Source organism: Podarcis gaigeae (genome assembly GCF_964106915.1).
Source record: "Podarcis gaigeae genome assembly, chromosome: 6".
Classification (NCBI taxonomy): domain Eukaryota; kingdom Metazoa; phylum Chordata; class Lepidosauria; order Squamata; family Lacertidae; genus Podarcis; species Podarcis gaigeae.
Window position 1 is genome coordinate 33861739 of NC_139682.1, and position 15035 is coordinate 33876773.

The window sequence follows — 15035 nt, forward strand, 5'->3', positions numbered from 1 at the left end:
CGAACGCTGTCTTCCACTCATCCCCGGCTCGGATCCGAATCAAGTTGTAGGCCCCCCGGAGGTCCAGCTTGGTGAACACCTGTGCCCCTTGCACCCGCTCCAGCAACTCCGAGATAAGGGGCAAGGGGTACCGGTCTGGGATGGTAATTTTGTTCAGGGCTCGGTAATCATGGCAAGGGCGGAGTTCCCCACATTTCTTCTTAACAAAGAGCACTGGTGCCGCGGTAGGCGAGGTGGAAGGCCTAATGAACCCACGCTCCAGGTTCTTGCGCAAGAAGTCCTGCAAAGCCTCGCGCTCTGGCTCTGTTAGAGAATATAAGCGACTCACTGGTAAGGGCGCTCCGGGCTGGAGGTCTATGCCGCAGTCAAAAGGCCGATGCGGCGGCAGCTGGTCTGCCCCCCGTTCCTCGAACACGTCCTGGTAGTCCTGCTACACGGCTGGGAGCGTGGGTGCTGCCTCTCCGTGGGCGCGGCCGCTAGCATCTCGGATTGAGCATGGGAACATGGGTCTGGGAAGTGCACAGTCCGTTTGACCCAGTCAATCTGAACGTTGTGAGCTTCCAGCCAGTCCATCCCGAGCACTAGGGGAAACCGGGGCATAGAGGCAATGTCCAAAGTTCGCAACTCCTGGTGCTGCTGGAGACACAGGACCAGGGGCTGGGTCTCCTGAACTTAGAAGCCGTCCGTCAATTGCTTCCACCTGGACCAGTTCTGGCTTGTTCCGAAGTGGCACCTGATGATGGGCAGCAAAAGCAGCGTCCATATAGGAACGGGTTGCTCCTGAATCTACCAAAGCATGGGTAAGAATCCAGCGCCCCACCTGGAGGGTATAAATGTACCGAAACCATAAGGTGTTGCAAGTCCATTGGTGCGGGCCCATTCTGCACTGTTTGGGACCCCCGGTAGCTAGGGCCATCAGCTACTGGGGTTGGCGGTTTCCCTGCGGCTGGCGTTTCTCAGGGCAGGACCGAGCGTAATGTCCACTTCCGCCACAGTAGAGACATAGATTCCCCTCCCGACGCCGCACCTTCTCTGCGGGGGAGAGGCATGGCCGCACTGCCCCGAGCTGCATAGGCTCCTCCGATAACTCAGTTGTGACCGTGGGGCTGCCGGAAGAAACTGGTGCCAAGAACTGGAAGTGTCAGCGGCCCCGAGCCTGACGACGATCCTCCAGCCGGTCGTCTATCTGTAGACTCCGTTGAATGAGAGTGTCTAGCGTGGTGGGGCGTTCCATTGTGGCCAGCTGGTCCAGTATCTCGTCCGAAAGCCCTTTGAGATACTGGTCCCGCAGTGCCGAGTCATTCCAGGTCAAGTCCTGTGCCAACAGCCGAAACTCCGTGGTGTATGCGGCCACCGTGGACTTGCCCTGTTTCAACCGCCAAATCGCCCGGTTGGCTTGACTCCCTTTCTGGGGGTTGCCGAACGCGGCCTCCAAAAGATTGCAAAACCCCGTATAGTCTGCCAGCAAGGGGGAGTCTTGCCTGAGTAGCGGCAACGCCCACTTGGCCGCCTGGTCCTTTAACAAACTAATCAAAAAGTGCACCTTGGTGCGGTCGTCAGGGAAGTTCCGGGCTCGCCCCCTGAATATACAGCTTGGCCTGCGCAAGGAACATGGGAAAGCTGGCCGGGGCCCCATCAAATTTCTCAGGCAAAGCCACTGGGTACTTGCCAGGAGCCGGGGCGTTGGCCCCAGGAGCCGGTAGGGCATCCAAGCGCTGCTGAAGTGCCGTAACCGCGTTGCTGAGCTGCTGCACGGTGTGAGTCAAGGCCTGGTTCTCCTGGGCCAATGCCACCAGCGCAGCTGCCTGGTCAGCCATGGCCTCTGGCTCTTCCCGAACGCACCCCAACGAAGGGGGAGTGCGGGTGTGGCGGGAGCAAACTGTGCTGGTCCCGGGGGAAAGGTACCGTGAGCATAGTCAGAGTTCACGAGAAGAGAGGCGAGATCCGAGGCAGGGAGCCGGGCGGGGAACAGGAACGCTGGAAGGTCCGGAACAGGAGGCCGAGCAGGGAACAGGAACACAGGAAGGTCCGAAGCCAACAACGACATTGCTCCCACAACCTGGGACCGTGCTGACTGGCCTTTATCCTCTTCTAAGGCCAGGGGCGGTCCCGGCCCCCAGGAGCCCCGCCTCCTCTGGCCTTAAGGCGAGCACTCCTCCTGGGAGCAACCAGTTCCCTTCGCCTCTCTGCCCTAAGCCTCTGTAGTTCAGGAGAGGCCGAAGGGTTACTGGGCCCCGGAGGAGGCTCACCTGTAGCCATTGAGTCCTCAAGCACCTCTGGGGCCAGAAGGGTTTCACCTGGGGCCAGCTCCTGGTGCTCTGCCACAGGTGCAGGCTCTTCAGAATCTAGGCCTTGCCCCAGTTCAGCCGGCCCTGGAGGCGGGGACTCCTGTGCAGGCTGGGATTCCTCTGGTTCAGCCTCTGAATCGGAATCCCAGGCCATCACAATAGGACTTTTCTAACTGCTAGTGGCGCAAGAGCTGAATGGAGAAGATTCAGCTGCCTGACTTTCAGATTTGCTTCTCAGACACAGTCTTCTCCATCAGATGTTTCTAGAATGTCTCCTGTATGTTTTAATTATTTTCTGCTGTAGCTTGGCTTATCCTCTTGAACTTTGTGTACATTAGTTGCTGATTCTGACCTAATAGTAGTGTGGATTGTGTTAAGTTGATGGTTTTTAAAGTCCCTTTTTAACAAAGGTATCTCAGTGTGTGGAGAGTTGGACAGACCAGTTATTTATCTTATTATTGTTCTGCTGATTGAATACATTTAAAGGAGCTTTCAGAGATAGATAGATATAGATATATAAAACACAAGCTTTTATGTGCATTTATAGATAACTGACTGATCCTATGCATGTTTATGTGGAAATAAGTCTTGATACATTCAGTGGGGCTTCTGGGTAAACAGAAATAGGATCAGGGTGAAATTTGCAGTGATCTTTCAAGCTGGTACCTTATAACAATTTCAGTCTTTCTCAATGAAACGTTCTTTCTTTTAATAATTTTGTGTTTAAGATCTAAGGGGGAAAGAGCTTTGCTATTGGTATGAGGAAACTGATTACTATTTCATCAACAATTCAAAACTTTACTACTGGGAAAGGAAAGCCCCGCGTTTTACTAGAACAGCTCTAGCAGTATGGAGAGTTCAGTAAGTTTATACTTCAATATTCTGTATAGCAACATGTTAAAGGCTTTTTTGGGGGGGTGCACATTGAAATATGCTCTTAAATTTATTCATCTCAAATAAATACTTTCCCCTATTCCATATTCACAATTATTTTTTCTTAACAGAATTCCCAATTTACCCATTAAGGATATATTATAGAAATGGTATACAGGGTCAACACCACTATGGTTTTGAGTGCAACAGAGTCATTAAATTAGAAGCAGGGGTGTGTAGAAGTCATTAAATGATTTTTAATCATTTGATCAATTTTGAAATAATTTAAAGAGTATCAAACAAGATCGCGAGACCGTTTCAGTGAATTGTGTGTCCTTGAATTTTATAAAAGGGAGGATACATGAGTCTACCAATTTCAAACTAATTATTCTTTCCAATGATCTTTTAAAGGCTTTTGGTATTTAAGCTGATTTTTGCCATGGAAAAGTGATAAAGGGGAGGGGAGGATGCAAAAAACAGGATTCCAGTTGTGGCAAAGCACCACTGGGAGGGGACCAAGGTTACCTCGGAAATGGGTGGAGAGAGACAAAACTTGTTCTTCTGCTTGTTCTTCAGACAACAAAATGCTTTGGGACAGCCATGATTACATTGCAATACATGCAATTAGTTAATTACGGCAATGGAAGCTTATCCAGTTGGCATTGCCATATGCCAGACTATATTTTCTCCCTGTTGATAAAACTGGGAAATTTTTCATGCTGAAGCCGTTGTGAAATCCTACCTGATAAAACTTACAATGAGATATGCTTGCCAGCTATGCCTGCCACTGGCATTATTGCTCTCCTTGAAGAAAGATGCATCTGTGAACAGTATGCTCTGTGAATATTAATAAAATTTCTTACCAAGAAACAACAGTGCTATAGGGCCTATGAATGGAAGAACAGAAATGACCTTTGATGTGGTCCCCATACTGAAGTGTACTCATTGCAGATGATGCACAGAACTGTGCCAGCTTGAAACTGCATGTGACAATCATACCTGACCTGTGTCCTTGCTTTTTAATCCTTCCTCTTTCCTCTGTCAATCTATTTCATCAACAAGAATATCCAATTTGATTTTTTTAATGTTAGGAAGCTGACGTGGAAGCAAATACCCTAATACTATTTAACTATGCAATAAAAAAACCCAAAGGAAGGGAGATAAATCCTTTCTTGAATGTTGCTACAGTTCAAAGCAGCAAATCTGCCCATGCATTTAACCCCAAACGGCATTTTATGGCCATCCCTAACCTCCTTTTTCCTATTCAGAAGGGAGTTACATACCAAGGGATTGTATTTAAACAACAAAGGTGGAGATGCTACTATGTGCTAGTGTCTGGATTTTGTTGTGCAAACCTTTTTTCATTAGCATCCCTATTGACATCAGAAAACTCGTTTGAGCTGTCCTGACGCATCTGACTTTCATTTGAATTGTTGGGGAAATGGGGCCTGCGTATTCCTGCAGTATATGGCTGGTGTGCTTCTTTTGCCCTTGCCCAAGAAGCACCTGCCCCTTCCCTTCCACACAGCACAGGGCTTCACTCTGGGTCTAAACATGATTTGAGGTGTGCCAGAGAGGTCTGGCTAATGAGTGCCCCTTGTCTAGGAGGGCTTTGCAACTGATGCCTAGTATCAGAGTCTGAACCATTTCCTTATGAGAGCTTGAGACTTTTGTCCACTCAGTATATTCAGCCAAAACACGACAAAAAAAGGGGAAATCAATCTTGACAACATTTACTCAGTTTACATTTGTGACCGCAAGTTACATGCATTTCAACTCCCTGAAATCAATGCCCTTAAGCAGCCTAAATTGTGGGTTAAATTGTTTATTACTCTTTTCTCTGGCTTTCGACATTTGAGGTATATATTTTTAGGACCCTCCATTCTTTTGTGACTGCAGGTTGTTCCAAACAGTTTTTAATATTGTCTTTTCATGTTGTAACCTGCACTGGGAATTTAAAGCAAAGTGTTGGTAATAAATAAACACCATAATATATTAATGCTTCACTACTGACAAAACTGACAAATGTAGATGGGTTAATGGTCAGGTCAGGGATTTTATATTGGTTTTTAATTCAGTATATCAGTTCTTTGCAAGTTTCTTACATGTTATTTGGATATATTTTTAGGAAGCTGATTATGTCCATACTGCGTGTCTAGTATCTTGTTTGGAGATATACCAGTTCTGGCCTCCCTGTGGAAATATTTAATTTAATTTAATTTAATTTGTATACCACCCTTCATCTGAAGATCTCAGGGTAGTTCACAGCATAAAAATGCAAAATAAAAACACAAAATACATAATAAAAATGAAAACAAAACCATAAGCCCCTCTCCCTCAAATTTAAACACATTTAAAAGGACATGGAATATTAATCAGCCCTTCAAGGCCTGGTTGAAGAGAAACATTTTCACCTGGCATCTAAAGATGTATAACGAAGGCGCCAAGCAAGCCTCCTTTAGCCATGTTTGCTATCTTTGTGGCTCATTCAATCTAGGAGAAAAAAATAATTCTTGTGAGATAGATAAATATCTATCTCCAAAGGTTCCCATGTAACCAGTGGAGAGTCTTGCCAGGAGCAGCACTCCGCATTAAAGCCCCCAAACAATGGCTCTGTAAGTCATCTCCTAATAACAAAAACCACAGGAATTAACAATAACCCAGTTATGATTTCCTAGTGTTCCCACTTTATGAAGCACATCACTGCTATGTGAGTTAGTCTTTCTGAAAGGGGTGGGGAGGAAAGCCACATCTGGCATCCACATGCAAGGCCTTCGCGAAGAAGATGAAATATTTTAACAGTGCACTTTCATTGGGACTGCCTTATCAGCACATATCTATTGACTAGGCTTGAAATGGAACCTTTTGCATGTCACCCTTTTTTTTTTCCTCACAGTAATGTTCCTGGTCTGTTCTCTCCTAGGTGCATAGCGTAATGTCCATGCTGTGCTACACTCTGATTATAGCATTTCTGATCGGCATACGGGCAGCACCAAAAACTGAAGATAATGCACCACTGGGGTCTCCTGCAACATCTGGCATTTCTGAAAGCAGACGGACTAAAACACACCACATTATGAAAACGTCTCAGCACAGAGACCACAGCCAGCCTGTTACTGGGAAGGTAGTGAACAGGAAATCCGGGCAAGCTGCAAGCATCATAGTGGATCCAAAGCTTTTTCAGAAGAGGAGGTTCCAGTCACCTCGGGTTTTGTTCAGCACTCAGCCTCCCCCTTTGTCAAGGGATGGACCGAGTGTGGAGTTCCTAGACAGCACAGACTCTACGAACAGGACAATCCGAGCCAAGCGCGCAGCTCACCCTGTGCACAACCGAGGAGAGTACTCTGTGTGTGACAGTGTTAGTGTGTGGGTTGCCAACAAAACCACAGCGACAGACATTAAAGGCAAAGAGGTGACTGTGGTGGTGGACGTCAACTATAACAACTACCCTTACAAACAGTACTTTTTCGAGACCAAGTGCAGAGACCCTAAGCCGGTGTCCAGTGGGTGCAGAGGCATTGATGCCAGGCATTGGAATTCCTACTGCACCACCACACACACCTTTGTCAAGGCACTGACAATGGATGGCAAGCAGGCAGCTTGGCGCTTCATTCGGATTGACACTGCCTGCGTATGCGTAATCAGTAGGAAAACAGAGAACCTCTGAGATAGACCAACCCTCCATCTTATACCCACCTCCTCCCAGCCCCCTACCTCAGCCTGTAAATTATTTTAAGTTATGAGGACTCTATGGTATATTTATAGTTTATACAGTAAAGAAATGAATCCTCATTATTTATTAAAATCTTTTGAAACTGCTGATGTGTTGTATATTTTAATGGCATCTCTTTCCCTTTAAAACAGGAGCTTTTTTTCCTTTCCTTTTTTACAATTTTGTTAGCCGCAACTTTCCCTTTTAACATGATTGCCATAGCAAGATTTTGAAAATGGAATACTTTGCCGTTTTGCCTTCCACATCCTGATTTACCACGAAACAGCAGTTTTTGTGTGTGACATTCTATAGTCTTGAAATAGACAAAAAGCAAAAGCTGTCATATTCGTCCATTGGAATAATTCCAGATATCCTTCAGCTCCTCATCCAAGCCAAAATTAAACCCAAGTAAGCTAACCCAGATATTTTAATATTTGCATTCATTCAGGCCACATATCAGAAGATACATAATTCTGCACCTTCAGTCATTCCATAGTGGTCTTCATGTTTATACATCCTCATAGATTTCAGCTGACATCTTACAAAGCTTACTTAAAATCATCAGTTTTCACCATCTTTCATTGTGCTTGTTTACCTATTAGAACAGGCATCCCCAACCTGCGGCCCTCCAGATGTTTTGGGACTACAACTCCCATCATCCCTAGCTAACAGGACCAGTGGTCAGGGATGATGGGAATTGTAGTCCAAAACATTTGGAGGGCCGAAGGTTGGGGATGCATATATTAGAAGGTTAAAAACCTTTTTATTTGAGTTGGTTGGTGATGCCCTTTTAAAGGAAACAATTGAGCAGATTTTTTATAATAAGAGAAATTATCTAGTGTGTAATATGGAATGAAACCACCAGTCTTCTACATTTCATTTGGGTCAACTGCAGCTAAAATTAAGACAGGTCCTAATCATGCTCAATTTTGTTCTAATGAAGTCCCATTCAAACTAACATGAGTGATGAATTGTTTGTCTGTTGCATTCAATGGGACATGCAGTCAAGTCTATTTTTATTCCAAAGTAGGCCTTACTGATTTTATTCATTTATTTTAATAAATTTGTATACCATCTTTATCCAAAGATCCTGGGGTGGTTCACAGCATAATGAGATATGCACAATATTACATGCATCATCATTTTAATGTGATATGCTCCCAAATAAGTGTACAGTGGTACCTCGGGTTAAGTACGGTACTTAATTCGTTCCAGAGGTCCATACTTAACCTGAAACTGTTCTTAACCTGAAGCACCACTTTAGCTAATGGGGCCTCCTGCTGCTGCCACGCCGCCGGAGCACAATTTCTGTTCTCATCCTGAAGCAAAGTTCTTAACCTGAAGCACTATTTCTGGGTTAGCGGATTCTGTAACCTGAAGCGTATGTAACCTGAAGCGTATGTAACCCGAGGTACCACTGTACATAGAATTACTATCTGACAGCACATGCCTAATGATGTCCATTGGCAAAGGGCTGCAGCTCAGTGGTAGAACATCTATCTGCTTTGCATGCCAAAGATCCTAGGTCAAATCCACAGCAACTTCTGGCAGGGCTAGGAGAGAATCCTGCCTGAAACTCTGGAGAGGTACTGCCAGTCAGTGCCTGAAACTCTGGAGAGGTACTGCCAGTGTAGTGAGCTAAATGGACCAATGTTCTGGTTCATTGTAAGGTGGCTTCCTATGGTCTTAGTCCCAAGTCAGTGGGTATATGTACAACAAATTTGTATGTTGCAACCTGCTCTGAGATCCTCTTTATAATGTAAGATGGAATATCCATTTTGCTTAATAAGTAGCTAAAATGGCTTAGCTGGATTGGGACAAATGTAGATAGGAATTGATTGGCAGTTTTGTTGGATTAACCTGAATACAGTTTATCATGCAAAGCTTTTAGGGCTGGAAGGTGGGAAGATCTGAAACAATCTTTCTCTGTTCATGACCAATTTTTTTAAAAACAAAAAGTTCTAGTGGATGCTTCAGACACCCACTTTTTTCTGCAGTCACAATAACAAAATAAAGCACACAATCTTAATGGCATTTAGGAATGCATCTATGAATGTAGCATCCTGGTGCTTCTGAATAAAATGGTACTCAAACTGCCCAGCAGTTTTTACTAAATGAGACACTATTCATGCAATTAGCAGAAGTCAGGTTCCAGGGGTGGAGGGATTTGGGTCGGACCCTAACATTCAGGGTTACAAGGTTTTAAGCCTTTGTTCCCTTTTGTGGTCCCAACCCAGACACTATTTGCATCAGAGGGGAGAAGCTCCCATTTGTACATTGCTGGTATGTGCGGTAGAGGATAGAGAGGAAGAGGAAGCAATTCAGATTGGGACCATAACAGGGAGCATAGGGTTAATTGTCATGCCAGGACCCTGATCTAGACCACCACCAGTTTGCATCTGTAATTTGCTTTTTAAAAGCAACACACACAATTACTAATTGCTTGAATGGTCCTCAGAGGCTAAATGAACTTGAGTGCTTCAGCGAGAGCAGCCAAAAACTGTAAGATTGTCTGGAGAAGTTAAGAACCTTATTCTGTTTGTACAAGAGCATTTATGGATTGGGTGACAAAAATGTTACTGTGATTAATAATCTTCTTTTATTTAAAAGGATGGGCCTTCAAGCATTTTTCTTCCTACCATAGCTGTAAAAACGCAGATGGCTTCCTTTTGCCAGTTAATAATTGGGATGGAAATGAGTATGTTTACACAGGTTTTTTGTTTTTTTAAGAGTATTTTGGCCATTTTTAAGGTAATATAATCCAAGAGAAACCCTTCTTTTCCTGGTGCCTTTGCTCCCACGCTGGAGAGACAGCTTGTTCAGCTTGAAGACCTCCACAGTGTAGCCTTTGGGCTTAGACCTATAATGTGTGTTCCAGCCCATAGGGGCTGCAAAGAATAAAAACCTTCATAGTTCTCTTGTTTTCTTTGAAAAAGCAACTGCTGTCTGTTCAACAAACCAGTTCAAGATAAATATCACACAAACTCTTTAAGTTATAAAGTCTTTCAGAACTCAGGAGAGCAACTAGTTTCAGCTCCCTTTTTTCTACTTGCACACTTATTTCCCATCTTATTGTTCCCACCCACAGCCAAGACAAAGGATCTCTGCAGGACAGTGTTTCTGTTCTAAGAATAGTTGTGTTTTAGAGGGGAGGAAACAGCAATCCAGCTTTTACAACCACATTGGTATTTTCAGCAAGTCACAATCTTATCCTTGGCTCTTATGCGTGTACTGTAAGCAAGAACTGTCCAAATTCAGACAAAAATGTGCTTTGCCAGATATTTCCACTTGCTGCGTTGCTAGTCTGGTGGATGGGTCCTAGGCAGTAGCTAGTTTGGTTTGAAAGTCTGTTTCAAAAGAGAAATGGAGGTTAGATGGGATAAGTCTCAGGGTATGGTCTGAAGCCATGTGAAGCCATCACCTTACTGATAGTAGTGGTCAGTGTGGTGAAGCAGATCTGCCTTTCTGACACCACTACTGCTTACCTAAATAGGGCTGGGGCTGGGACAGGGCAGTGGCTGAGGCTACTTGAACGCCCTGGTGGAGCCAATCTCGTGCTTGTGACAGTGTACCTGAGCATCCTGACCACCAGTCCCATCCAGGGATTCCTTCTACATCAATGCTGATCCATCTACAGCAATGCTGATGTTGGGAGAGGGGTTCTGCAGCTGTGCCTCACAACGCTGGGTGCTACTGCCAGTCTGGTTAGTGGCTGGAAAGGTGGCCACCTAGGAACCACAAATATACTACATTGGGTTCCATGATGGAAGAAAAATGGCAAATAATTGTAAGAAAGTTAAGTCCATAACTCCTGCCCCTCCAAATATACTTTCAGCATGTCCCATTTATATAGTTGCTGCTCCCTTCCATGATCCTCTTTCATCCAGCATCATGCCTCCAAGGGCTAGATTTGGCTTAGGAGCTTCCAGTTACTGATCCCAAAGCTGTACAGCGCACAAAGTCATAGAATGATAGAATCTTAGAGTTGAAAGGGACCCGAATGTCATCTAGTCCAACCCCCTGCAATGCAGAAATCTCAGCTAAAGCAGCCATGGCAGATGGCCATCCAACCTCTGCTTAAAAACTTCCAAGGAAGGAGAGTCCACCACCTCTCGTGGGAATCTGTTTCACTGCCGAACAGCTCTTACTGTCAGAAAGTTTTTCCTAATGTTTAGTTGGAATCTCCTTTCTTGTAATTTCAAGTCCTACCCTCCAGAGCAGGAGAAAACAAGCATGCTCCCTCTTTCCATGTGACAGCCCTTAAGATATTTGAAGATGGCTATTCTATCTCCTCTCAGTCTCCTCTTTTCCAGCCTAAACATACCCAGCTCCTAAAAGTGCTCCCCATAAGGCTTACTTTCCAGACCCTTGATCATCCTGGTTGCCCTCCTCTGCACACACTCCAGCTTGTCAACATCTTTCTTAAATTGTGGTGCCCAGAACTGGACACAGTATTCTAGGTGTGGTCTGACCAAGGCAGAATAGAGTGATACTATTACTTCCCTTGATCTGAACACTAGACTTCTGTTGATGCAGCCTAGAATAGCATTAGCTTTTTCTTTTTTTCTTTTTTGCTGCTGCATCACACTGTTGACTCATGGTCGACCAAGACCCCAAGAGCCTTTTCACAAGTACAGCTAGTAAGCCAGGTGTCCCCCATCCTATATTTGTGCATCTGGTTCTTCCTGCCTAAGTGCAGAACCTTACATTTGTCCCTTTTGAAATTCATTTTGTTAGCTTGCACCCAGTTCTCCAATCTGTTAAATTCATTTTGAATTCTGGTTCTTCCTTGTGCAGCATTAGCTTCCCCTCCCAGTTTGGTGTCATCTGCGAATTTGATGAGCATCCCCTCAATTCCTTCATCCAAGTCATTTCTAAAGATGTTGAACAACAACAGGCCCAGGATCAGAACTCTGTTGCAGGTGCCTTGTGCAGCTGCTGATGCTTTCTATTCTATTCTATTCTATTCATAGAATCATAGAGTTGGAAGAGACCACAAGGGCCATCGAGTCCAACCCCCTGCCAAGCAGGAAACACCATCAGAGCACTCCTGACATATGGCTGTCAAGCCTCTGCTTAAAGACCTACAAAGAAGGAGACTCCACCACACTCCTTGGCAGCAAATTCCACTGTCAAACAGCTCTTACTGTCAGGAAGTTCTTCCTAATGTTTAGGTGGAATCTTCTTTCTTGTAGTTTGGATCCATTGCTCCGTGTCCGCTTCTCTGGAGCAGCAGAAAACAACCTTTCTCCCTCCTCTATGTGACATCCTTTTATATATTTGAACATGGCTATCATATCACCCCTTAACCTCCTCTTCTCCAGGCTAAACATGCCCAGCTCCCTTAGCTGTTCCTCATAAGGCATCGTTTCCAGGCCTTTGACCATTTTGGTTGCCCTCCTCTGGACACGTTCCAGTTTGTCAGTGTCCTTCTTGAACTGCGGTGCCCAGAACTGGACACAGTACTCCAGGTGAGGTCTGACCAGAGCAGAATACAGTGGCACTATTACTTCCCTTGATCTAGATGCTATACTCCTATTGTTTATCAAGATGATTTTGTTTCTCAAAGAAACACTCAGGCTGAAGTTTCAAAAGGCTGTAATTTTAGCCCTGATTCGGGTGTGACAGTGGAGTAAAACCACAGCTCATATTTTGCATGTTGGCTAGACCTTTCTGGTGGGACAGCTCATTGGAGTGCTTCAAAGCTTTTAAATTTACCAGATTGCCCCATTCTGAACAGCAAAGGTGTGGTGGGGGGTGTCACAAAATGGCAGCCTCCGCTAGTGGCATTTTGGGAAATCTGAAATGGATGTAATTTAACAACTAATGTAAAAGTAAGGGTTTTGGCTGAGTGATGAACCTTAATCTCCCTGGCCCGATATGACATTCTGCTTACTCACTTGTGTGCATTCTTGGCTGTGCTACCTGTTCCAGCTCTGCACGAGTTCGTTCTCTCTCTCTCTCTCTCTCTCTCTCTCTCTCTCTCTCTCTCCCTCCTTGTTTTTCTTTCCAGTACAAGGTGGATAAATCTATTGCTCCTAGCTCATTTGTACTCATGGGCTGCTTTTTGAGTATTTGTAGTTTATACATGCAAAGAGCAGACTGGAATTATTTTGTCAGTAAGCATCTCTCAGCCTGCCATAATAAGCAACATGCTTAGACATTTACTCAAGAGTAACTGCCCTTAGGTAGGCACTCCAGTTGGCGCCCTTCCTCACCAGCAAATCCTAGCAACAATCTCACTTTATTCCATTTATGGCTTTGTTAGTCTCATTCCCAAAGTATAAAGAAAATTTAGTACAGCAGACTGCAATATCCCTTGCCAGTGAATCTGTTGACATGCTTACTTGCTCATGTAATGGGTTGCTTGTCAGCTTCCAGACTGAAATCACAGGCAAGGATGCTTAACTGCAAAGGCAGTTCATTTCAAGCAGCAAACTGGTAAGCTTAGCATGTCTGCCTGTAGTCTAGACAGGTACTGGAAGGAAGAGAAATACCTGCCCAAGGAAATATTCACTGGCTGTCACAAACCCCTGAAGCTGAATCTGGGACATGACCCTGGACATGGCTGAAAAAGTAAAATGGTTGAAATTTTAAGGCTCAGCCTTCGACAGGATTAAGCATACAATTTGGGTGGTGCATGTAGTGGGTGGTGCTTTTCAAACACTAGGCTTCCTGCATGGAGCACAGTCTTGTGAAAGAGCTTCTCAGCAGCTCCCACACTAGGGTTGTAACAACATTTAATTTGGCCCTCTGAGACAGCTTCTGACTTGGGGAGCTGAGACAAAGCAATCACTGCTTTTCAGCACCCTCTAGTGGCAGGTAATGAATGCCAAGAAAGAGTATCTGAGGGTGGGCTGGAGCAGCCACTGTCTCAACAGCTAAGTAAAATGAATATATGCATGGCACCTTGTTATGTTGTTGAAGGGTTGGTAGCTTCTTACTTAATGAAGGCTGCCTTTTGCAGAAGGGGAAGTTGTGTGCAAAGTGTGATATGAAAAGGAAACATTAGGGGGAGAGGCGAGGGCAGCCATAATAGGAAGAGATGCTACCAATGTAGGAAATTCATATATTCAAGGATAAAGGCATTTTCACCTGCAGATACCATGAAAGCATGACCTAAAATACTTAGGAGCATTAAATTGATCCTCCAAATTGATGGAAGGTATGCAAACCAGCTTCCAAGTCTGGAGCTTTAATGCATTGGAATTAGGAAAGAAATGCAGTCCTAGCATGGCTTGAGTTTTTTTTTTGTTTGTTTGTTTACCAAGCCTCAGGTTGACACGAGAAAACTACAGCTCCAGTGCTGTCTTCAGATTGTATTAATCGGAAACATGTGCAAGACCTGGCGGCTCTTCAAAGAGCTTGGGAACTCTGACACAGGCTTGTTCTCCAGATTGTTGTACTAAACAGAGGACCCACATGTGTAGGGCACACAGCCGATTCAGACTGCTTCCAGTTCCACCTACTCTTCATATTCTTTCCAGAGAGAAAGTTCATCTGCAGAAGATGTCTGTTAAAATCACCAGTCATCCTTTCTTGCCCAGCTGAACTCTTAACCAAATATTTCCAACATTATAAAATCCCACTTTAAAAAAATAAATGAGATGTACTCTTTTGCCTGCACCCATGGCAGTGAGATAGAGACTGTTTCTGCGGTACATCTGCATTAAATCATGAACTTCAGAGGAAGCTGAAAATATAAAACAGTTGCATCTTTTTAGATATCCTCGCATTCCCTGTTGGAATCCCAAATCCCAAATTTAACTCTTTGGTATTAACCTCGTCACCATCTTGCTCTCAGCCAATGAGAAAGACAACATAAATAAATGTAACAGTACAGCAATATCTTGTAATGGGCCAGCCTCTTTTGATGATACAAATGTTTGGGTTGCAGAGGATTATCCTTTGAGAAGAATTAAAAGGTAGCAAGCGTTGTTTGCAAATAGTGTGCTCCTAACTAGGTAGAAAGTTTGGCCTGAACACAAAAATTTCACACAATAGTAGCAGGTAATGGGTAGATTGTTGCAGACTTGTCATAATAAGTCTGAAAGTCAAGACTTACATTCAACCCAATGTTCTTTGTATTTAAGAAAGTCATAAATTTTAATTTCCAGACAGGTGAATTAGTACTTACAGATAAGCCCTGGGGTCACAGGTGA

General features: G+C 44.5%; 1 protein-coding gene and 1 long non-coding RNA gene across 7 annotated transcripts in view; one reads left to right on the forward strand and one right to left on the reverse strand.

Moving 5' to 3' along the window:
- The window catches only part of NGF (nerve growth factor), a 58141-nt gene extending 51158 nt beyond the window's left edge, over nt 1–6983 (forward strand). For 4 of the 6 annotated variants that reach the window (XM_083746062.1, XM_083746061.1, XM_083746063.1 and 1 more), the window contains one exon: nt 6085–6983. In XM_083746062.1, the coding sequence (XP_083602188.1) occupies nt 6097–6828 (732 nt within the window). In that variant the 5' untranslated portion in view covers nt 6085–6096 and the 3' untranslated portion in view covers nt 6829–6983. Of the gene's footprint in view, nt 1–3016; nt 3150–6084 lie in introns of those variants that run through there. The other 2 variants (XM_083746059.1, XM_083746058.1) reach the window with 2 other exon arrangements.
- Nucleotides 1–15035, reverse strand: part of LOC310847881 — a 256151-nt gene that overhangs the window by 59106 nt on the left and 182010 nt on the right. The window lies entirely within an intron of this gene.